At 44.9% G+C, this 25,387-nt stretch overlaps 1 protein-coding gene across 3 annotated transcripts in view; it reads left to right on the plus strand.

Moving 5' to 3' along the window:
• Positions 1-25,387, plus strand: part of CDK5RAP2 (CDK5 regulatory subunit associated protein 2) — a 174,351-nt gene that overhangs the window by 80,650 nt on the left and 68,314 nt on the right. For all 3 annotated transcript variants that reach the window (XM_087419197.1, XM_087419196.1, XM_087419195.1), the window contains exons 14-19: positions 417-560; positions 8,494-8,591; positions 13,625-13,755; positions 15,197-15,306; positions 17,360-17,488; positions 24,413-24,508. In XM_087419197.1, coding sequence (XP_087275323.1) covers positions 417-560; positions 8,494-8,591; positions 13,625-13,755; positions 15,197-15,306; positions 17,360-17,488; positions 24,413-24,508 — 708 coding nt within the window. The remainder of the gene's footprint in view (positions 1-416; positions 561-8,493; positions 8,592-13,624; positions 13,756-15,196; positions 15,307-17,359; positions 17,489-24,412; positions 24,509-25,387) is intronic.

The raw sequence follows: 25,387 nt of genomic DNA on the forward strand, positions 1-25,387 counted from the left end.
ATACAGAACCCCTCTAATCACCGCAGTAACCCTGTAGGATAGGAAACAGATCCAGAGGTCACACCTTGGCCAAGGGGAACCCAAGATTGGAACCTGGTCCTGGGGGACCAGAGCCTGAGCTTTGTCCTCTCTCCTCACTGGGCGACCATCACAGTGGTGAGAAGGAAGGTTTGTAATGACTGCCACCCTCCTTGCCTAAGTCATGTCACTGTGCTGTTCTTCTGCTGGTTGTAATAACACACAAATGGAGTTGCATTAGAGTTTTGTAATTGCCTAATATTTTGGGATGGTGGGAGTTATTTGACATATGGGTATTGTGAAGAAAAAATAAAATATCTTCCATGAAGAGTTTGGGACAATCTCTTAATATTATTTTCCCAATGAAAATGTCCTTATGATTTGTTTTGTTTCCTTAGAAATTCGATGAAAAAGATTTGGAAGCAATACAGCAGAACCGTTATTTAATGACTGCGGAGGATCTCAAGTTCAGGAATGAAAACTTAATAACAGAAAAGTGCTCTTCTCAACAGTCACCAGGCAGCAAAATCATCTTCTCTGAGGTAAGCTTGACTGAAATTGGACGTTCATATGCGAATTCATATTCTTTTCTGACACATATTTGATAACTCCTTTGATCTTGAGATCCTCCAATGACTTCTTGCTGATAATTGAGCTTACAACAGGTAGGAGGAGGGGTTCTTAGTCTATCTCCTTCAGCTGAGCGTTAGTATTTGCATTTGAAACTGAGAAATCACAGCTCCTTAAAAGACAAGCCTCATATTTGCTTTCCCAGAGTTCACCTCTCCAAAAGATGTAATCTCAAGTGCTCAAGTGTTAAGAAAGTTTTTCTGTTCAAATGCTCACAAAAAATGGCACAGCAGGTCTTTTCTGATCTGTCCCCAACTATCTTTCCGTTCTCATTTTCTTTCGTCCCCATCTTCTCTCAACATCAGCTAACTTTTTGCGGGTTCCTGAAAATGCCATGTTTGTACCTCTCGGTGCCTTTGCACATGCTGTTCCATCTGCCTGGAATGCCTTTTCCCTCCTTGTTTACATCTCTAAAGGTGCCACTCTAGTGTCACCTTTCTGTGGCACCTTCCCTGATCCTGCTTAGTGGTGACATCTCTTCCTCTCTGGGGCACAGCGCTTTGCATGCCTATCCATCGAAACACTAAGTCCTTATGTTGACCCTGTAGGATCCACCTTTCTGCTTCCCACCCCTTGAGCTCCTGTGCACCATGGGCTGGTACCTCAGGGGTAGGAACTGGCGTTCATGCTAAATCTGGAAGCCTAGCCCAGTGCCTGGTTCAATAAATGTTTGTTGAGTGAATAAATGGTTATGTTGGATTGTGAGAGAGGCATACAGATTGTTCTGACCCCCACCTTGCATGTATTGCAACTAGGCAGCCAGATATGGGAAAGGAAAGGAGTTCACTGTAGCCCAAGTTTTTTCTTTTTTTTTGAACCTGGCTTTAATTAAGTTCATACATTCAGAAGACAGAGAACTCTTACGCAAATTAGTTCTCTGATGAATGGCTCTGATCATGACTTGTGGTTTTGTGAAAGGTGATTCTCAAAATAATTAACAACTGGTACAGCACGGGCACAGCCGTCAGAACAGACTTGAGTGGTAGGGCTGGAGTGGGGTCCTGGGAGGCCTGCTCTGGTGCCAGGCACCAACCCTGTAGTTATTGGATCTTGGAGAGGTCCCTAGGGGTCCGCGGGGAGGGGCTAGGGCAGCAGAGGTGGTTGGGGTGGATGGATCAGGGGTTATTTTCCAACTAGTGTAGAAGTATTTCAGTATTTTAGCAACCAGTACTAGCCATCACACTGTGTATCAGCTCAGTATCAGCCCTGATCTGGAAGGCATCACTGGCTGGATGCTGCGAGCTCTTTCTTAACTTGGACCGTTTGTGGTTTTGCATTTTGCTGTTTCTCTTGAATCGGAGTGTCAGCATGGACCAGTGGAGCCCTTGGGCTGGGCCAGAAGTCTGGAAGCCTGGATTTCTCTCCTGGTTCTGTCACTTCACTTGAGTGACCTCAGGCAGGTCCAATAATTAAATCTCAGAAGGCTAATATTTTGTGAGTCTAACTTGCATATAGTTGCTTGATTTTGTCCAAATTTAGTTGTGTGTTACGATGCACAGTAACCTGTAATAAAGCACAGTCTATTTTGAAACGAGTTATCAGCCTGACAGATATTTCAGATGGACATATCTTCACTAATTTGAATATATTTAGTTAAACTGTGCTGTTTTGAATCACGTTTTAGTCATGTAAAAAGTGTCTAAATGTTGAACAAAATGTTTATAAATTTATTAAACAGGCTATTTTAAAATTTAATCTCACTGGTTTGCTCCTCTGCACCACTTCCTTTTTAGTTTCTTGCACCGGGAGATGTCTGTACTTCATATAACCACAAATATAAAATTATTTCATTTTCGGTTGTATTTAGATCTTGGTGATGTTTAAATTACTGTGCAAAATATCTAAGTATTTTAGCAGACGTTTTAATTCTGTTCTGCAAGACTAATTGAAAATTGTTGATAAAGAATTATAAATTATCATTTAGGGATTGTTAATTTCTAGGTGTTAGTTTAAAGAAATCCCAACTGTTGCAGCCTACAGTTCCCCACCCGCCTCCCCCCGAGAAAGGTGTACTTTTCAGATTGTAGTTCTTTCTTTGTAGAAAATGTGGATTTCTTCTGCTGTGCCCTTGGCCATTTGGTGTTGATGTAGGGTTTATCGTCTGCCCATTTCTACAAAGAACTGGAGGCTGTGATGAAGTCTCCATTGACTCTGGGCAATCTGTTTTCCTTCTCATCATTGTGTGATCCTGAGAATTAACGCTGGTTGATCAGGGAATTGAAGAACAGAGAGTAAAACACACCGACTGTATTTAACTTGCTGCAGCCAGAGATTTATAGCTTGGCTGTTGACATGGTCGGGACATCGCTGCTGAATTTCTTGAGTATTGAAATAAATGTCTTTGTTGCAGAGCTGTGACACAGCTCCTGAAATAGACACCATCTATCTACCAGGCCACTAAATTGCTGTGATTACCAAGAAGTGAGCTATCAAGCTTTCTCTTTACATATCTGCTGCCTCTTCAGATTGTGGTTTGCACATTACATGTGTTTCCTTCAAGTCATTAAGGAAACTATGGTAGAGTAGAAAATGCCCCGGCTTTGGTGCATGTTGGTTCTGCTGCTTCTTAGCTCTGTGACCTTGGGCAGGTCACTTAATCTCTCTGAAACTCACCTTCCTAATCTGTAAAGTGAGGAATTACATGCTTAACTCCTGAGAGGATTAGAAATAATGTAAGTGTATTAGTTAAGGTTCTTTTGGTTGTAAGCTATAGAATCTAACATTGAGTAGTTTGAGCAAAACAACAACAATGAAAGGGAGTATTCATTGGGAACGGACTGGAGCCTCACAGATGCCAAGGGAGAGTTGAGTAGCCATGCCTTGGGGATGGTGAAACTGTGGCAGCTCCACGAACAACAGAAGGTGTAGACTCTAGCGCTCTTGGACATGAGTCACATCCAGTGACTCCTAGACTTCTGGTGTCTCAGTTTAAATCTCTGAATCCTGGGGGAGAATCGTGCTGGCTTAGTGGGGGTGTAGGGGCTGGCTCTCAGAGGAGGGAGGGGTCTTCCAGGGACTTGCCAGTTCTCAGATGAGGCAGGGGAATGGTGGTGAGCTGGGTGGTCATTCCAAGGGGTGTGGAGAACAGACTGCAGAGTTGGCCATAGTAGATGTGTGGCAGTCATAAGTCTTCTCTGGGATGAGCGGGCTCCTGTCTGGGGTGTTTCTTGTTTGGAGGGGCAGGGTGGGGGGTGGGGGCAGGGATTTGGTTGCTCCTGCTGAATAGGTGCTTCTTGTACTCCCCTCTGGGCAGCCTGGCCCTCTGCCTCTGTGCCCAGGACATCCAGTGGTTTGTCAGCTCTGCTGGGGGAGCCAAATGACTTCATTCTAATGGGGCATGATTCAAGGCAAGGGAATAGGTGATTGATGAAATGGGACCCAAATGGCTCTGAAGAGTTCATTTATTTAACATGGGTGAGCAATTTGCTTCTAGGAAGACGTTGACTCACTCTGACTTCCATTATGCAAAATATCCACAGGAATCTCTGCTCTTAAGATTCATATCCGTCCCTGTGTTCCTTCTTACTTATTTAATCAGCTCAGGAAGTATTTGTGGCAGCATTTGATCTGTGCCAGGCACTGTGCCTGGCTCAGGGTGCTGCTGCCCAAAAGGAGCCCTCAGACCTGTGAACAGGTGGTTAGGACGCTAGCTCCTGGGTGCAGGGGGACCGTGGTGCCGGGGGGGCTGGAAGAGGGCCTTTCTCTCAGTCAGGGCAGGCTTCTTGGGGAGAGTTTGGCCTGAGCAGATCCTATAAGGTGCCTTGGAGTGTGTCAGTGGAGAGGGGCGACTGGTGGAAAGTGGTCTCCAAAGAGGAGGGTGGAGTTTCTCTTGGAGCTCAGGGGCAGGGGTTTCCCAGTTCCCCGGAGATGGAAGGGCCGAGGAAAGGAAGGGGGTGGTCAGCTGGCAGGTGGAGGGGGGCCTGAGGAGAGCAGTGCCCTGAAAGACGTGCTGAAGCTTAGGAATAGCTGCCGGAAAGAAGAGGAGAGGGGAGCTGAGCCGGGCCTCCCGGCCCTGACGTCACGGTGGGTCATCCTCTGGGGCTTAAAGCCTGGCCCACGGCGATCCGGTTAAGGTCCAGGCTCCCGGGGTCAGGATTGTTTCCCTGGGCGCATTCTTTTCACACCTGGTGTCTGCTCCACCAGAAGTCCATGTTTGTGTATCTTTTTCCTAGCCCTTCTTGGTTGGCTTTGAAGTTACTTACCCAAGCACAAATTCTGACTGCCACTTATTAGCTGAACGGACTCAAACTTGTTACCTCTCCTCTCAAGAATCAGTTTCTTCATCTGGAAGGTGAGAAGATTAATATATCTCCCCGGCTTGTTGTTGCAGTTAGAGATGATCTTTGTCAGGTAGCCAGCCTAGCGCTGGAGCATAGAAACAGCAGTTAGGGCTGACAGTTACCAAGTGTTCACTCCCTGCCGACGCCTGAGCTCACTGGCTTGTTGTGAGGAGTAAATGAGAAGATGCCCGGAAAGCACCTAGCGCAGTTGCTGACATACTGAGGACTCGATAGCCTCTTTGTCTTGATGTCCTGCTGAATTCTCCCCTAGTCTCTTCCCTGGGACCTTCTGTCTGCACATGTGGTGTGTACAGGTGGGAGCTGGGAGAGTCCCACATAACACTGTTCCTGTCCACAAAAGGGATTCGGGAGCTCCTTGTGCCAGTGACGTGTGGCGTGATTTACAAAAGGGCCCAACATGTCTAGCCGTCTGGGTGACTAGCTTATCATGACCAAACTGGTGGTTTTGTGTTTAAAACCCTTGATTGGCAGGTGGTGCCTTTGCCTAGTTTTCTTCATGGCTAGAAGCCTAGCAGGGTTCGCGTAGGTCAGGAGTTCGGAACCTTCTTTTGACCTCTGCAGGCCTTTGGGAATCCACCCTTCCAAAGATCTCTTCCCTGGAAAAATATTTAAATGCATAAAATATATGCATAGGATTATAAAGGAAACCAATTACTTTGAAATTCAGCTATCAAAATATCAAAAGATAGGGGCCGGCCCGGTGGCGCAAGCGGTTAAGTGCGCGCGCTCCGCTGCGGCGGCCCGGGGTTCACTGGTTCGGATCCCGGGCGCGCACCGACGCACTGCTTGGCAGGCCATGCTGTGGCGGCGTCCCATATAAAGTGGACGAAGATGGGCACAGATGTTAGCCCAGGGCCGTCTTCCTCAGCAAAAAACGAGGAGGATTGGCGGATGTTAGCACAGGGCTGATCTCCTCACAAAAAAAAAAAAAAAAAAAATCAAAAGATATGCTCTAGAAATGCTGCTTCATTAGTGCATTAAATAGCAAGATCTAGTGGTGAGTATAGTGACTGCTGTAGTTCTGAAGTAGTGATAAGAATAAATATTTTGAGATACCTGCAACATAGACAAAGTAACTATTTCTTTTGATGGCAGAGTCACAGGAAAACACTACTACTCTGCTTTGTAGCAAGGGCAGTGTTCCTTCAATTCGTAATTGAAGGGAATGCTAAATTTCAGTTAGAGGTTAGTGGAAATGAAGATATGACTTTCACGTTCATGTTCACGCAGCCCCTGAATTTTAGTCAGGTTAAGAACCCCTGTCCCAGGTAGTATCTAACCTTCAGGAGAAAGCCTACGTCAATGTGAAATACGGGGGCTGCTTGTAGCCTCGGTCTTTCCATTAACTGAGTGTCTGCCCCCAGCGTTTAGAGAGCATCTAGTCCATGCCAGGCACTGTGCTAGGTGTTCTGCACACATTCACTTTTAACATTTTCTTCTTATTTTGAAATAATTTCAAATTTATAGGCAAGTTACGGGAATAAAGGATTTTACTTTTCCTGAGCCATCTGAGAATAAGTTGTCCATGTGAAGCCCTGTCACCTCTGAATACTTTAGTGTGTATCTCCTATAAGCAGGGACATTCTCCTGTATAACACGGCACAGCCTTCACAACCGGGGCATTAGCAGAGATTCCTCACTGCCGTCTAATCCTCAGACTCATTCCTGTTTCACCAGTTGTCCCACAACGCCCTTTGTAGCAGAAGGATCCAATTCAGGATCACACGCTGCATTTAATAGTCTTGGTTCGGGGCCGACCCAGTGGTTAAGTGGGCGTGCTCTGCTGTGGCGGCTCGGGGTTCACCGGTTTGGATCCCGGGTGCGCACCGATGCACCGCTTGTCAGGCCATGCTGTAGTGGCGTCCCATATAAAGTGGAGGCAGATAGGCACGGATGTTAGCCCAGGGCCAGTCTTCCTCAGCAAAGAGAGGAAGATTGGCAGATGTTAGCTCAGGGCCCATCTTCCTCACACACACACAAAAATAGTCTTGGTTCTTTAGTCTTTAGGCTGGAACAGTTCTGCAGTCTTTCCTGGACTTGCATGGCCTTGGGAGTGCTCAGGCCAGTTATATTGTGGACTGTCCTTCAGTTTGGGTTTCTCTGATGTTTCTTGGTGACTGAATTCAGGCTGGGCATCTTCGGCAGGAGTATCACAGGAGCGACACCGTGTTCCCTCATTGTGGCCTGTCCAGCGGGACACCATTTAGATTTGTCCGTTACTGGCCGTGCTGACTTGATAACTTGATGAAGGTGGGGTCTGCCAGGTGTCTTGACTATGTAGTTACTTTTTTTTCCTTTGTAATTAGTAAGTACTTGGGGGAAGGTGTTTGAGTCTGTCAATATCCTGATCTTCTTCAAACTTTCACCCACTAGTTTTAGCATCCCTTTATGTTTCTTGGCCAAATTATTTATTACCATGATGATTGGCAAATGGTGATTTTTCTAATTCCATCATTCTTTCTATATTTATTAGTTGTTGTTCTGCTTTAAAGAAAAGCCCATTCTTCCCATTTATTCATGTCACTATGGACTCATGAATTCCTATTTTATGCAGTAGGTTATAATCTGTTACTATTGTTATTTATTTTGATGCTCAAATTGTCCCAGGTTTGACCTTTCCAAACTGGCTCCTATGTGCTTTTGACAACACCCCATCATTATTTAAGTGCTACCTCATTTTCCAGCCCGAGAAAAGGCTGTAGACATATCTTGTATTGTCCTTGATTCTCCTTGCCCCAGTACTGAATTGGCCATTTCTCCCGGGATCCCTGGTTCCCCACAGTACACAGTTTAACTCTGATCTGCTTCATAACTCCATGAAGTGGTAGTTATTGTCTACCGTTTTACAGATAGAAATACGAAGGCTTCAGTAAGTAACTTCCCGAGGTCCCAGAACTGGTAAGTGGCAGAGCCAAAATTTGAACTTTTAAAAAAGTTTCACATTTGTGAATGCCGATTCACAAAATTACATCCCCACTTCATAAATGAGGAGACTGAATCTCATAGAGGTTTGCTGGGCTAGTTACCTCAGGTCACACAGCTAGTAAGTGGGAGAGATCCACCTCAGATCCCTTTATCATCACTCTGTTTAGGGTGCCTTTAAACCTGACTCACTTAACTTCTATTTTATTGTAAGTCCCTTGTCCCTAATAAGTGTCAGATTTTGGTTTATGAATTTCTTTTTTTTGGAGCAAGAACAAGTGTGGAAGGGCATTCTTTGTAGTGTTGTGAAAACGATAATCAGCAGCTCTGAGGGGTGGCCGTTTCACGATGGGCAGATTGGGTAACAGTTATGATTCCTTTACAGCAACTCCTTAGTGTTGGAAGCACAGCTCAGCTTTGTTCCGAGGTAAGTGATGGACAGCCCTTCCCCACTCCTCCTGCAGGTGGTGCTCTCTGACTGTGGCCTGATCCAGAGCCCGGCACAGGGGATCACCTTCGTTTGGATTTAAAAACCAGAACTATCCACATATGTTTGCATAATGTAAGGAGGTGCTCTTTTAAAATTCTTCCCTTAATGTCAGATGCCCATTGTTGTTTCCAGGAAAAGCAACAATTAGACTATGAAGAGCTGATTCAGGTCTTAAAGAAAGAGCGGGACATCTATACCCATCTGGTAAAATCTCTGCAGGACTCAGACAGGTAAGAACTTCTCCTTGGACATCACACACATGTGAGTGCACACGTCTGCACACACACACGTTTTGAATAAATGCTGGTAGTCTCTGAGGCAGCAGAGCCCTCCCAGTTTGCTTAGGAAGCTTAAAGTGCCTGGATGGTGAGTGCCCTATTTAAGTCATATATACCTATTTTCTGTGGAGGATTGTCTGATTTTTGGCAATGAACTTAGGATAAAAATATCATAATAATTATTCAGATTTTTATAATACTTTATTATAGATTTAGAAAGTGCTTCCTTGTGTATTATCTCATATGATCTTCACAGCTGTTCTGTGAGGTAAATAATATTGTTATCCCTGTTTTCCATAAGGCCGTGAAAACTAAGAGAGGTTAAGTGACTTGTCCAAAGTCACACAGGTGGTGGGTGACAGAACCCTGGGACTCAAACATGTCTCTATGTCTTGGAGTGACGTGTATCTTTAAGGAATTATTGAAGTGATTTGGCGCCAGTGAGTTGTGGGGAGGAGCGCTGATTATAGGCTAGTGGTCTTGTTCTAGCCCCAGCTCTGTGTCCACAGGCAGGTGGCCCGCTCTGGAAATACAGGGTTGGCCTCAGCGATTTCTTGTATTAAGAAATCATCTCTCTACATGTTGGGATAGTTACAGGTGAAAGGATGTGATCTCTGCGGTTCATTTCAAAGCCATACAGAAGCAGAAGAGGTGGGCGGGGATGCTGAAAGAAGAAAATTGGCTATGGCTCCCTGATTGTTGGGCCTGGGGGTGGCCAGATGGGGAGGGGCCATTACATTAGTTTGTCTTCTTTTGTATATGTCTAAAATTTTCCCCAATAAAAAGTTAAAAAATATCCCCCCTCCCTCTTCCTGTCTATGCCCTTCCCTCTAGCCTTGTGAAGTCCTCATTGTTCCCTGGGCCATGTGTCTTCTGCCTCTGCCTTCCTGTGGGTTTCTCCACCCTCCTTTGTCTCCTGCTTGTCCTTGAGAATTCATCTTGAGGGTTGTCAGGAGGCCCAAGCTAACCCCCAGAACAGTTTCTCCCTGTTTTTCTGCTCTCACAATGCCCTTCTCACCTTTATGTACATGTCTGGTCCTGACCTGCCTCCTCCTCTGGCCTGGGAGCTCTCCCAGGGCAGGGGTCCTGTCTTGCTTGTCCCTTCCCCAGTGCCTCTCCCAGGGGCTGGTATGGAGCAGGCTCTCGGGAAGTGGTCAGTGGGTGAGTACCCCTACACCTTGTAAGTTATGAGATAATTTTCAGATTTTAAAATCTGAGATGAGTTAAGAGAAAATAAAAACATGCTGATGAAATTCTGGGAGTAGGCATCACTCTCTGAAAGTGAGCTTTTTCTAGAAGCCTCAGCTGCTAGTCATTTTCCTTGGGAGGGGCATTGAGTAATGCTGGGAAACTCCAAGGGGGAATGGGCGAAGTGAGCTTAGTTGTGCAGCTTCTCCGGGTGGGAGCAGATTTGATTCTGGGCACTGAGCAGCCCTGTGGGTGGATACGGATGCTGTCAAGCCTCCTCAGCATCATGGATGGCTCTGAGTTTCATAGGCTCTTTCTTAATGAATAAAAACATGGGATGGGACCAAGGCAGGTCAGGGCCGTGACTGATAGGGGTGCTTAAAAGGTTTCCTGTTCATCTTCAGAATTGAAATATGTTTAGAGTGAGACAGACCTGGGTCCAAATCCCAGCTCTGCCATCCAGCAGCTCTGAGCTCTTGGGTAAGTCACTTTTCACTCAGCCCCAGTGTATGTGTTTTTACAATTGAGATTGACCTGCTCACCTACCTGTCTACCTAACCTACCTTACAGGGTTGTTTTGAAACAAGAGATGATAGTGTGTAAAGTCCTAATTCTGCTGGCACATAGTAAGCACTCAATAAATTGTAACACTTATTAAGAATAACAACGACATGCAAAGCTTCCGTATGCCTCAGTATCCCAGTAACCATAAACTCAGCTTGTAGGGGGTTTTGAGTCCTCAGATCTTGCCATATCCAGAGGGCAGAACGGTGGGCTAAGGCCGGTGGAACCCCTTTGGTAACTCCAGCATTGCTCGCTCTCTGGAAAATGGCAGTAAAGGTGGATGACTCTGGGGACATATGATGGACTTGTTCTTACAACTGGAAAGGGAGGGCAGGGAGGAAGGAAGCCAATCACGGGCAGCCCTGTGCGTGGTCCTTTCCCCTTTACTGTCTATTCCTCACAGCAACACTTAGAATTCTGTCAGTGGCTTTGTCTCCATATTACGGAAGTGGAAACCTGCTGTCGGAGATGTTAAGGGTATTACCCATGCTTTTACAGTTAGGAAGTGTCAGAGCTCAGATCTCCCTGGCTCCCGAGCCTAGGCCCTGACTGAGGCATCTCCCGTCTTGGGGACTAGTACAGTTTACACTTCCCTGTAGCTCAGAGTTTCTCAGCCTTGGCACTGTTGGGATTTGCGGCTAGGGAATTTTTTGTCTTGAGGGGCCATCCTGTGCACTGTAGGGTGTTTAGCAACATCACTGGCTTTTACTGCTACATGCCTCTAGTACCCTCCCCCTCCCCAGCTGTGACAACCAACAAGGTCTCCAGATATTGCCACATGTCCCCTGGGGGGTTAAATCATCTCCAGATGAGAGTCACTGCTTTAACTCATGAAATCAGCAAGTTTGGCTTATAAATACCATCTTTTGTCTGGGAGTTGTTAGGATACGCGGAGAGAAGGAAATAATGTTTGTTGAGCACCTGTATGTGTTAGGCACTATGCTAAGCTCTTTCCCAAGTAACATCGCATTTAATCCTCAAAGCAATCTTGAAGGAAAGGTGTTATCCCATTTTAAAGGTGAGGATATCCAGGCTCGAGCAGTTTAACTGACTCGCCTGAGGTCGTGGAGCTAGTTAGTGGTGGTGTGCCATGTGGAGCTTGGATCTCTGACTCCTCCTTTCTGTCTCCCCTCGTGCATTCCGGAAAGAGGAATGCACAAGGCTTTCGTTTCTGAGTGAAGCACCTTTTGTTCCACCAACTCCTCACTCCTTGGAGAGATTCTGGAGTCGGGGAAACATAACTGACAGACACAGGAGCAGCAGCTGTGTACTTTTCACCCTGTCAGGAAATGGAAGCGGGAGGGAAGCAGTTAGCTCTCCCAGCCCTAATTGCAGGAGCTGTGCTCAAACAACCTCTTTTTTTCCCTGGTTAAATGTCTCTGCAGCACGACCGCATCCAAGTGAGTGCTGTGCTGTGACAGCTCCGTGAGGTTTTCCATCAGCCTTACAAATTGATCATTATGATTGTCTCGAAATGGAACTAGGTACAGGTTGCTGGTAGGGCCCATTCCCTTGCAAGGAGACTGCTTCACAATGAGCCATCTTCAAAGCAGCGAGCATAGAAAATCTTCAAACATAATAGTTTATTTTCCTTCCAAAATATGTTGATTTACATGTGCAGTTCGATGGATGGAGCTGGAAGAAGTCTCGGAAGGAGGAGTAGGGCTTGAGTGTGTAGCACACTATTCAGAGCAATAGCTCCTAACCATTTCGGGGCTGTGAACCCCTTATGAAAAATATGATGAAAGCTATGGGCCAGCTCCCTAGAAAAATCCACATATTCGTAAATTTTTACAGACAGTTTCAAGGTGTTGATGGACCCTCTTAAGGAGCCATAGGTCAGACGCTGGGTGGAGAGTGATGTATTTCTCAGTGTTTGAAGAAGGAGGCTTCCTGATTGGTTAGTCTGTGTTGAAAAATGTTCCTGTACTTTGACCCAGGAATGGGCACTGCTGGGAATCTGTCTCAAGAAACTAACCCGAGTGTGAAACAAGGCTTCAGGCACCGAGATGTTCAGTGAAACATTATGTTCTTCAGGTGTCGGCTGGGGTCCCTGTTCCTCTGAGAGCTGGCTGTGATGGTTGACATCACTGCCACGTGCAATCAGTAGGAGTCCAGAGCCTTCTTGTGGATCTGCACCCACCAGTTCAGCAGCCACTAGCCATGTGACTATTTAAATTTAAATTAAAAAAAATTAAGCATTCAGTTCCTCAGTACATTGGCCGCATTTCAGATGTTTAGTGGGCACATTTAGCTAGTGGCTGCCATGTTAGTGCAGATGCAGAACATGTCCATCATTGAGAAAGTTCTGTTGGGCGGTACGCCCCAAGATGAATGCAGATTCTGGGAGGTTTGTGTTTTCATGGCCTCTTCTGAGTTCTTAGTTGCTGATTCATGCAAGCTCTCTGTGTAGCTCAGCGCTGTATCATAGTGACCCAGATGAAACTTGACATCCCCTCCCAAAATAAAAATCTGCTCTGCTGTATATTTGAGAGCGGCTCACTCATCACTGTGGAGTTCTGTTGGCCCCTCACTTGGTCCTCCCTTCCCTCTTATTAGTGACTCACTCTTCCTTTCTTTATTCTCTTCCTTCCTGCCCCCCATCCTTACCCCTAGTACCACCTCTTTAGGAGTGACACACGGACATTCTCCCTTGTCTCCTTCTCTTCTGAAGCCTGGGTGTCAGGTGACGCCCAGGTTCTGGAGAGCCTCCCCTTCCACACCCAGGCCCTCACAAGGCGTTTTTCCAAACAGAGAAATATTCTGGCGAGTTAAACATTTCTACCTGGTTACATCTGTAGCAAAAACTTGGGAATGATCCAAATGTCCACTAGTAGAGATGAGTTAAAGTGGTGGAACAGTCACCTGATTTAATATTATATCATCACAAAAAATGAAGTTTGCAGATAGTTTCCAAAAATGTGGGGAAATATTTAAGTGAGGAATGCCCAATTTAGCATTGTACATCCAGTATGATTCAACATTGTAAAACTACTCAGGGAAAAAGATTGAGAGGAAATACAGCCTACCGTGTGTTAATTGGTAGTGGGTTCATGGTAATTTTTATTTTCTTTATACTTTTATATTTTAAATTTTCTATAATAAACATGTATTTACTTTTATAACCAGAAACACCACAAATGACTTAAAAATCAAAGGAAGGCTTGCTGGGTTTTGCATCTTTAAGCACAAATAGGTCTGTTTTACAATTTCTGGTGTCTTGTTTTACCAAGTATCAACAACCTGCAGGCTGAGTTAAACAACGTTTTTGCCCTGCGGAAGCAGCTGGAGCGCGATGTGCTCTCATATCGGAATTTGCAAAAGACCCTGGAGGAGCAGATCAGCGAGATTCGGAGGCGGGAAGGTACACGCTCTCTTGTATGTATTGCCCTTTGGTATTTGCACTTGGAGGCCCTTGGCTGAACTTTAAGAGAGTCCTAAGACTTCAGTAGGAGATGAGGCACCCAAAAGATTTCATCTGGGGATCCTTTTTTGTGGTGACTATGTTGATGTTAGCTCTCCCAGTCTGTATCCATCTGGCTGTGGCCTTCATAGTAGAAGGGCCCAGCAAATTGTGTTGATTCTGCAGAGGGTCTGCTGCGGGATGCTTCGTTGCTACCTCTGCTATGGTCTGCATCATTTGATATTTCCAGCTCCAGATAACTTCGCAGTCCCTTTGTCTGGTAAACAGCCCTCATCGCCCAAAGCGTTTGGGCTCTGCCTACCACAGCACCCACTGCAGAGAGCCTGGACTGCACAGACACATGGGGGTGAGGTTGCTGGTTCATGTTGAAACATTGCATTTAGCAGTGGATTCATTTAGGGAGGGCTACGAGATGAGGGGCCTGTGGTCCTTGTATTGCTGTGCTCATCACAGTAATGTTTGGCCCTCTCCCTTCCTTTCTGTATCTCTAGCCTGGTGCCTGGCCCGAATGGTCGAATATGGTAATCGCAGTGGTAGGTTTGACATGTCTTGAGCACCTACTGTGTGCAAGGCACAGCACCTAGCACTTAACTTCTCATCCCTGATCCTGACATTCGTCCCATTAGGTAGAGTAGGTATTGACTTCATTTTACAGATGAAGAAACTGAGGCTCAGAGGTGGGGGTGATTTACCCAGATTTGGGCCAGCGCATCTTGCTTTGAAGTGTAGCTCTTCCTAGTGTATCAGGTATAGCAGCACCTACCCATGTGTGTTAAATGAGATCGTGTTTGTGGATGTGCCTCTCTCAGTAAATAGCCTGCCCTCCTCTGCGCCTTCTGCCCTATTACAGTGTGACCCGTGCTGCAGCGGAAGCTGACCCTTACGTCTGTGACCAGATTCTCTTGTCTTAGATCTGGCAGGCAGGTTCTGCACTTGGTGTGCTTGCTACCATGGCAGGCTCCAGGGCCAGTATGAGATACATCAGGCACTTTTATTTCCCTTGAGTTTGACCCTTGGGGGTCACATCTAATTTTCCTATATTCTCACCTAAACAGAATCATTTAAACTGAAATCACCATTTGCTTGTACCACTCAGAATGGTTTCTAGGCACAACACTTGGTATGCAAATTCTAATTCAGAATTGGCGACACTGAAAGCCTATACAGCCTATGATGAAACCATACATTGAAATATCAGTCTGTAGAGAAAGAGGGAAAATTACTTTTGCTCCAAAGGCTAAAACTCTGTGTGTGTACTTATGTCCCCCCACCCCCCACCCCCACCCAATTCAAATGGCCTCAGATGGATTACGCTGGGATTGGTCTTGGAAGGATCTATTTCTGATATTCTTTTTGTCCTGTCCCACTTTTTTTTTGGCAGAAGAACCATTTTCGTTTTATAGTGATCAAACATCTTATCTGAGTATTTGCCTTGAAGAGCCCAATCGGTTTCAAGTGGATCATTTTTCTCAAGAAGAACTTAAGAAAAAGGTATTGACCTGTTAACTCTCAGTGCTTTGTTGGTTATTTGTTGTCTCTTGGGTTCCTGATCAGAGGTGTAAGATTCTGAAAGCCCCTTTCCTCTCCTTTCTTCCCTCTCTCCCTGCCTGCCTTTCTTCCTTCTGTGTATGTTATCTGGAGGGCCCTCCCCCACGTCTGATATACTTCTTCTCAGGCTTGAGGACCCAGCCCAGGCTTGATCTCCCCTAGGAGATGCTCTTCAGTCCCTCCATGTGGAGTTAGCCACCTTTTCCTTAGGTCATTTGCTCTCTTCTTGTGCCTAAGCGCATTGATGTCCTTCTCATACTGATCTGTAATTATCTGGGTGTTTGTCTGTATCCTCCACTAGGCTGTGATCCTCTTAAAGTTAGTGATTATATCTTATTTATTTCTGGTTTCCCAGTACCTGGCACACACAGTGGGAGTTAATAGATGCTTTTTGAAAGAGTAAAGGTCCAAGTTTGATAAATCTTTTTTAAAACAGGAAAGGTTTTTCAATCTGTTGGTCATTGGGGTGGTTTGGGTGGTTTGGTATTTCAAGGTTCTAAGAGCCATTGATAAGAACAAGAAGTGTGAGCTCAGTGGAGATTGTGATTTATTGTAAAATTGTTGTACATGTATGACAGATTAAGTTTCTGTCTTGGAATAATTCACATTCTAGTACAGGCAGACATGTAACAAGTAATTGCAGTATGGAGTGCAAGGGTGGCTGTAATAGGCAGATGTGCAAGGTGTAGAGGTAGCAGAGAAGGAGAGGTTAATTGTCGGAGATTGGGAAGTGCTCATTTGATCAGAGGAAGCTTCTCAGCAGAAGTGAGGCCTGAAGTGGGTTTTGAAGGATGAATAGGAGTTTTTCTAGTCAAAGGCTTTCTCAGCAGAGAGATAGAAAACAGCAGGTGTAAGGCACAGAAGAAATAGAAAGAGCCATAAAAATTTTGGTATTTTGGGAGGAATGGAGCAAGGAGTGTTAAGGCATCTGTTAGTTTTTGAAGATGAAGAAAATGGGATGATAATTGCTGCTGCTAGTACCTCCTATAGCTGTGTTAAGGGCAGGAGGTGGTTCGCTTAGTTGGCACTTAGTAAATGTTTGTAGAATCAGAATGTTTTGTTCTTCCCACTAGAACCTCCTTGAAGGTTGGGTCCAGTTTGTGTTCATGTTTTGATGTGTTGGACATCTGCTTTGTGTAGTTAGGGTGGGATTCCCACTTTATTTGAGGAGCTAACGAATACCCCATTAAGAAGTCTTTGAAAAATTACTGGCCATTGGGATTCGAAGCTTGCAGGGGATGACGGTGGTGTCTGCTCAGTGGCCTATGTACCTGGCCTAGCAGGTATATTGTATAATGCCTTGAGGAGGAGCACTGGCCTGGGAGTCCTGGGTCTCAGCTGCGGGCCTGGCTCTGCCCTTTCCCGTGTGACTGGGCACTTTGACTTCTCTTTGTAAAATGGGGGTAGTCATACTAGCCCGTCCACCTCCTTGGGATTTTTGTGAGGGATCTTGACTAAAGCTTGTATGAGCATTGTAGGAGCTGTGAAGTGCTTTAGAATTGAAGACTATTATTATCTTCAAAGAAGGTAACAGGTACACAAAGAAGAAGACTGATGTTGTAAAATAAGGCCTACACGGTCTCAGAAGCTGCAGTCGTGGGGACTTTTCCTCCAGGGACTCTCAAGTACAAGACAGAGGTAGTGTCAGCTGTCATTGACTGTGTATCTGGCCTGTACCGAGGATGTTAGTGCACGGAGACCACAATCATGTTCAGTTCTCACAGTCACCCACTCCACAGATGAGAACGTGGAGGCATAGATTGCCCAGATCTCTTTGCCTTGAAGTGGTGGCTCTGGGGTTAGAATACAGGCATACCAGTGGTTTTTTTCCTCTGTACCCAGGATAGCCTGAAGAGTAGAATCAGGCTGCCTGATTCACCATCACTGTGATGCTGAAAAGTCTGCTCAGTAGGAAGGTCTGTGTCCAGGGCCGCGCCCCTGGGAGGCTGAAGTTGGCTGCTGGGTAGCCCGTCCTCTCCCTGCTCTTCTCTCTTAGGTCGGTGACCTTCTACAGCTAGTGAAGGAACTGTACGCAGACAACCAGCACCTGAAGAAAACCATTTTTGATCTCTCCTCTGTGGGTTTCCAGGGAGGTGACGGACTTGAGTCAGTGCAACAAACGGAGGTAAGAAGAAACATACTGGTTGTCATGTGCTAATAACAAAAAAATAGCCCCCAAATTTCTCAAGACTGCATCTGTCCTGGGGAGGTCTCTCCTGAAATGCCAGTCTCTGTTGTGGACGGGGATTTAAGGGCCCTGTTAGGTCAGCAGGTCTGTCCGCAGGCTTCCTCAAGTTTGGGTCATGTCTCCATGAACACATTTGATGTATTGTGATGCTGTTGGCTCCAAGTCCGGCTCTGGGATCTCTGCTGCAGACGGCACAGCCGGATGATTGGTCTGGTCTCAGAGGGATCTGGAGAGTTGCCAAATCACACAGATAATTTGGGTGGTATAGATGCAGCCTTAATGAATTCATTAACATTGAAAAACAAACAAGTAAACACGTTTTTCATTTACTTTTTGTATTAATCCTCTGAATTTTGTGCATCTTCTTGTCACTCTTCATGGCATCTGGACTTCTGGATTTGACCGGATGTGCATTGCACATACCCAGGAACTCCTGTGCTCTGCCATTTACAGAGAGGAGACAGTCGGTGTCCCATGAGCCCACAAGTCCAGCTTCCTGACTATGGGAATTCCGCTGGTGGCATTTGAAAGTCTGAAAGGGCCATGAAAGGTTAAATTATGGCGTCTCTGCACACTGGGCTTGTGTACTCACTGAGGGTGGGAGGCCCATCCTGTTAACCCGCCCCAGGGAGGAGGAAAGCATTATGCATTTACCCTGGTGACTTCTGGGTCTCTGCTCGTCTTTGTGATGTGTTGTCTCCGATTTTCTATGTTTTTGGCCCTTGCCGCACAATAGGAAGACCCTGAAGTTGTGACAGTGAGGAGGAGCTTGTCATTGCCTCCCTTTTAGCCCCTAACTTGGCCTAACTCTCCCACAGGAAGAGCCTTGCTCCATGCATGTGTTAGCCTTGTTTCAGAAGACTGGAACTGTTCTCACCAGTAGGGCCTTCTTGCACTTGGGTCCCCCAGAATCATCTTGGTTGTGGTTGCCTTGAACACAACCTGGCGTACCAGGTAAATGGAGGTCCCATTGCCACATCATTTCCGGGGGAAAGATTTGTCTTAAGCTGTCTCCTCCCACCTTCAAAGTGGGAAATGCTCAAAGGTATTTATGCTGCGCTCTGGCCATCTGCTCTGTTTGAGAGGGGGAATGTTATTGATCTTAGCCTCCAGAGCTCCAGATAATTTTGAAAACCAAGAATATCTGCAACCCATTTAGGGAGAAACAAGTCTCTTGGTTTGTTTTCTCCAAGGCAGCGTTTTTAATAAGCAGCTCATTCTTCACCTACTTCATGTAAGTCGTAAATGGCGAGTTTGTTTGTTCATTTGCCCTTTGAAAAAAATCTGTTAAATGTCCCATTATGTCCTTTGAGAACAGAGGCTTTTTCCTCTTCCCACTCAGATCTTAATACCAGCCGATTCAGATTTGAGTCATTTGTCAGATTGCACTTCAATTTGGTGTTCCCTACGAATAGCTTGTCCTTTGTAGCGCAGTTCCCCATCTTCCCCCTGAATGGGATGGGAAGATCCGCACGGGAAGGGTGGTGTTCCCTCAGTAATCGTGAGCTGAGGGAGGAGAGGTCATTTGGGATGAGGGTGGGATGGCAAAGAGGGAGGTTGCCATTTCCCAGGAGTGCGTGTGGTTCTCCTGTGATGAGAAGCAAGACAGAAATAAACTGGAAGCGCTTACATGTCCACAGCCTTTTCTGAGCAGCAGGGCTTGCAGAGTGGGGGCTGGGTACCACTGCTGCTCTCTAGGAGCCTATAAATCAGAAAAGGAAAAAAAAAAGCAAATATGTTTTGTGTTTTTAAAATTCAGTATTTTTTCTCCAATATTTAATTAACCCACAGCGTTACCTAACACTTGGAAAATAGAGAAAAGAAATTACCCTTAATCCTGTCACTTTAAAACACACACAGTTAATTAACATTTTGGAATCTTTCCTTCTCTATTTGCGTATATGAACATGTGCATGCCCACAATACATATATAGTTTTGATTCCTGTTTTTTCCCAATTGCTATGTGATAGCATCTTATTCTGTCTTGTGAATGCACTGAAATTTAGCTAACTGCCTTGTGATTGTTGGACATATAGATTGTTTTCAGTGATTCACTATTTTAAATAACCTGATCAGTGTCTTTGGACACAAGTCTTTTTCTGGGTCTAGGATTTTTTTCCTTAGACTATACTCCCAGATATGTAATTACTAGGTCGAAAGTACAGATACAGAGGGATATAGGTATAAAATAGGCATATAGTTAATTTTCTTATACCCTCCCCCCTGCAAGTTTTTTTTTTTTTTGTGAGGATGATCAGCCCTGTGCAAACATCTGCCACTCCTCCTCTTTTTTTTTTTTTGCTGAGGAAGACTGGCCCTGGGCTAACATCTGTGCCCATCTTCCTCCACTTTATATGGGACACCGCCACAGCATGGCTTGCCAAGCAGTGCGTCAGTGCACGCCTGGGATCTGAACCGGCGAACCCCGGGCCCCTGCAGCGGAGCGCGCGCACTCAACTGCTTGCGCCACCGGGCCGGCCCCCCCCACTGCGGGTTTTAATTTGACAAAGAGTATAAATAGTGGGAGGCCCTTGATACAGTTTTTCAGGTTTGTCTTTAAAATGGTTGCCCTGTGGGATTCCCACCAGCTGGTTACGACAGTGTTAATTCCCTGAATGTGGGCCATTCACTTAAAAACCAGCCAAACAGACAAAAGACCAAGAACAAGTATCCTTTTGTTCTAAAGTGCATTTAAAAAAATCTCTTATGGGATTGCCCTATTTCCTTATATTTATGTATTGGTTATTAATTTATGTATCATAGGAAAACGTGGCTGAGAATTGAAGTGCAGGAGTGATTTGAGCAGACTGCAGTCAGGGTGGTGCCATTGCAAACCATGACCTGTGTGACGTGTGGAGCTGCCGCCTCTCAGCGACAGGATACGTGTGCAAGTGCTCAAAAAGAGTCGCTGTTATTGTTAACTCATATTGTCCTTTAGGAATGGTTAGAAAACTAAGATTTTTTTTTTTGGCATAGAGAGAAAACATGGATTCAGGGGCATAATTTAATGGAACTCAGATATTTGTAGAGCTGTCATGTTGAATAAGAAATAGACCTTGTGTGACTCTGGAGGACAGAAATGGGACTCAGAAATAGAAGGTACTTGTTAAATTCTGTTATTAGTAACAGAATAAAATTTGGTTTGTTGGAAGCAGATTTAATTTCATTAAAAGGAGGAAGTTTCTAGCAATTTGTCTTCATAAGTTATTGTGAGTTTTACATGGTTTATAAAGCCCTTGGCAGAGTGCCTGGCAGGTAGTAGGCGCTCAATTAAACATGCTATGTTAATGTTATTTTTTAGGAAGTTAGTGGCAGAGGTGGAACTACAACCCTCTTCTGACTCTGTTCAGTGTTGTTTTAGCAGCACCATAGGGCAGTGCTTCCAAAGTTTAACAGGCATGTGAATTTCCTGGGGATCTTGTTAAAATGAAGATTCTGGTTCAGTAAGCCTGGCATGGGGCCTGAGAACACCCTTGGAGTAGCAAGACCAGAGGTAATCCTGAAAACCTTTTGGTTCCAGCTCTCATTTTGAAAAAATCTTTATTCATTTGTTTGTTCTTTCAGCACTCAGTTATTGAGGCATTGAGTTAAAACTGAACACACACTCGGTCCCTGCCCCATCCAGTGTGTAATGTTAGAGAAGCAGAGGGGCAGTTGCCCCAGAGTGTGGTGAGGGCCGTGATGGAGCGAATGCAGTGTACGAAGGGAGCATGTAGATGGGGGCCCAGCCTTCTCTTGAGGTCAGGGAAAGTTCTTCCTGGAGGAGGAAGGGGAGCCTGCAAAGCAGATCCAGAAAGTATAGCCCAGAGGCAGGGGGAGAACCAGGAGAGGGCAGGTGTTTTAGGGAGGGAGTGTTGACTCGTGTCAAGTACTCTGAGCAGACTGCAAAGAGAAAACGGCCGAGAAGTTGCCATTGAGTCGTTTATGACCTGGGCCATTTCAGCAGAGTGAGGGGGACAGAGGCCACATGGCAGTGGATGGAGGAGTGATGAGGAGGGAGGGAATGGAGACAGAGCCGGCTGGCACTGAGGTGTGTAGGTCACTTCTCTGGTTGGTGGGTGGCAGGGCTGGGGGCAGAGCCCACTTGTAGTGACTCATAGGTCTTTCTGCCATCTTGTTCTAAGTCTTTGAAAATTGATGTCACATATGGCATAAGAGATAGTTCTCTATGTCCACAACATTTAATTTCTTGACCATTGCTGGAAACTGAGAGTTTACTTTTAATTTTGACCAAGGCAGCAGAGGTAAAGAGAAATGAAAGTTAATTTTTATTTCAGTGCATTGAGTAATAGTGGTTGTGGTTCTGGAAATGAACAACTTCGATGCTTTTGATATTTCAATTTGGAATGATCCGAGTTAACACTACTTTGCTCAGCTACACCTAGGGGAGACCCTTCTTTTATCCACAGGGTCGAGGAGGAGCCTCTTCACGCCTCCTCCCTGATCCCATGTGGGTTCTATCTCCCATGTTAGAGGGTCTTTGGGGACCTTTCACGAGCAGTGTCTGGAGAGTGTTGGCAGCAACAGCCACATTGCAGAAGGTGAGGACTGCAATTCTTTTAAGAAGCTTGGAGAGAGGCAGAGGCAGAGAGTGCTTGGTGACCAGAGCTGTTGGGGGATCCGAGGGAGATTGTTGTTTTTTTTTTTTTAAAAGATGGGAGAGACTCTCCTCCAGCATTTTATTAGGAAAAAATTCAAACATAGCAAAGTAAAAAGGACTTGACAGTGAACACCCACACACTCACCACCTAGATTGTACTCACATTTCCCACCTGTCCATCATCACTCCATCTTACCTGCTCGATAAATTTTAATGTAAATTACAAATATCGGAACACTTTCCCCTAATTACTACAACATGTGTATCTTTAACTTCAATATATGTTTATAGTTTTTTCTTTTAAGGTTAAATTTACATATAATGAAATACGGAAATCGTAAGTCCACATTGCTAAGTTTTACAAATGTATGTACCTGTGTAACCCAAACCACTATCAAGGTCTCTCACGTCCCCTCTAGTCAATTCCCACCCCCACCGCCAGCCACTCTTCTAATTTTGTTCCACCATGTGTTAGCTTTGCCTGTACCAGACCTTCATGTAAATGGAATCATAGAGTATGTTCTCTTTTGTGTAAAGCTTCTTTCACTCAGCATAGTGTTTTTGAGATTTATCTATGTTGTTATGTGAATCAACAATTTATTCCTTTTTATTGCTAAGTAGTCTTCCATCTTATGAATATATTACAGTTTGTTCATTCTGCTATTGCTGTTCATTTGGATTGTTTCAGGTTTTGGATATTATGATAAAAGCTGTTACGAATATTCATGTATAAATCTTTCTGAGGACATTTGTTTTCATTTTTCTTGGTGAATACCTAGGGGTGGAATTCCTGGGTCATAGGGTTATTAGTTTTATAAGAAATTGCCAGTACTTTTTCCAAAGTAGTTTAACAGTTTATACTCCCACCACCGCGTTGATAGTCCTAGTCTATATCACTTGAGAATGTTTTAATAATAATGAGGAAAGAAGCCAAATAGAGGGAGAGAAGTTCCTCATCCATATTTAGAAACTTCGATGCCTTAGTCAGTGTATTTGTACAAGTCTGGTCTGTTAATGCGTGGTAGTTAGTGTAGTGAGATCTGATTTTAAGATCGTCAGTTCTGTCTGGTCCGGATTGCAGATTTGGATATGTTAGGTTGAATGTGTTCTGACCCTGGGAAGTCTTCTATAAAATGACTTTCTGAAGTCAATTTGCTTTGTTTTGTTTTTCTTCTTCCAAATAAGGATTTCCTCTAAAAGGAAGATCAGAAAGATTTAAGTTGGGCTAGGAAAATTGTGAGGGTAATTGACTAATGTAGGCATTCATAAAATAAAACTGGAGATGGAACCTTAGATATCTCATATGTACAACATGCCCAGCAAGTGACCCAGCCCTCACATTGTGGTTTCAGCACTTTGGTGCAGAGCTTACTGCTTCATCGGTGAGATGAGGTTTGGTATAATTTTGAAACAGCTTTGACTTACTGCCTCCCTGGATGTGGCCACCTTTTCTGCTTGGTTTTTATTTGGTTAATCCAGGTGTCCCATGACGAGAATTTTTGCTCTTCCAGAGGGCTGAGATCTGGCCCTCTTGAACATTGTACTCTCCATTCTATAGAAGGCAGAATGCAGAAGCTTTGGGATTCACACTTATTTAGAGCATTAGGGATTTATGCAGTCTTTATAAATAACTGTCCTTCATTTTCAAAAGCATGAAGTTATCATCAGGTAAGGTTGATACTCTACTCATTAGCGATGAGGACGTTTTGTCAGCAAAATGACAGTGTTGCTGGGACTGTCCATCTCAGATGTGTGACAGTCCAAAAAGAGGTTTGTGCCCTGTGCTAAACAGGAGCAGTGATGCATAAATCGGGCACACCATAAATTTCATTTACTGCTTTCTCGCTATTTGATATTTTCAATTCCATTAATAGCTATTTTCCAAAATCTTGTTACTTTTATGTAATCTGAAAGTGAATTTAGCAACGGCGGGGATGGCAGCGGCACAACAGACAGCATATGCAATTTACAGCAGCTCAGGGAGGGCCGTGCAAGGGCAGGGGGAATGGCTTTAGTTATTTCTTGGGGAATTTGTCCTTAAATTATGCCTGATCCCAGGCAGCTGTGTGTGATTTGCCAGAACTAGCAACTCTTAACTTTGGTTAATTTTTATTTCATGGCTTTGGCATTTGTTTCTGCTTCTTTTTTGGTTTGTTTTTGTTTTGCATTTAAAGAAAAAGACATCACTGACTTATTCATTCATATTCATGCTGCACATTTTTTTGGGTTGCATTTTCACACCATTCCATGCTCCATGTAGCTTCTGGCTAGCAAGGAGGACGAGGACATGACCAAAGCTGGAGAGGATGATGAGAGTAATTTCCTGAGCGAGCAGGATTTGGAGCAGAGTAACAAGGTAGGACCATGGCTGTTAACTCCTTATTCCATCCGCCCCTCTCTATGCAAGTCTTCCAGTCTGGAATGAGTCCAGTGGGCTTTCTGTTCATTCCGCTGGGGTTGAGTGCCTGTTGTGTGCCAGTGGAATGCAAAGCAACTAGGTCTCCTCCTTCTCACAAGTTACAGACTGGATGATAGAGCCAGTCATGAAACAGCAAAACAAACATAGTTGCAAATAAAAACAAGGTGGCTATAGGAGAATAACAGGCCTTGGGTGGTGGACCTGGCCAGATCTTCAGAGATCTAACCCAGGCACTTCGTTTACACGTTGGAAACTGAGGCCTATGAGGGGAGATGATGTATCCAGAGTACAGAGGAAGTCAGTGAGAGATGGGACAAGAGCCCTTGTCTCTGGACTGCTGTGAACTTCCAGATCATTCAGTTACGGGAGCCACAGATAGAACCAAACTCCCCTTCTCGGGGGCCCTCCGAAATGTCCTGGTCTGGAACCCAGCTTAGTGTCATCTGGGCATTGTTGAGAATTTGACTCCGTCCACATAGAACGTTTCTCCATTCACATTGATACTGAACATTTGGAGCAAACGTTCTCCACGGTTGAAAGAACTCTAAAGACTGGGATGTGGTGGGAGATAGGAGGCTGCAGATTTGGCATTTGTGGCCTTCAAGGTGTTCAAGGCCATGGAGTAATGAATGGGAAATCATTAGAGGGAGATTAGGTAGTTTTGGAGAGCAAAGCAATTAAAAGTGGGGGCTTTGGAATCAGATCTGATCTTGAGTCTTGGTCACTATCACTGTGACTTGCTTAACCCCTAAGCCGAGTTTCCCCATCAATGAAAATAATAAACTTTCTTGTTAGAATCATTGTGATAATTAAATA

The sequence above is a fragment of the Ceratotherium simum genome, chromosome 29 (genome assembly GCF_057802395.1).
Source record: "Ceratotherium simum simum isolate JZ-2026a chromosome 29, ASM5780239v1, whole genome shotgun sequence".
In the NCBI taxonomy this organism is placed as follows: domain Eukaryota; kingdom Metazoa; phylum Chordata; class Mammalia; order Perissodactyla; family Rhinocerotidae; genus Ceratotherium; species Ceratotherium simum.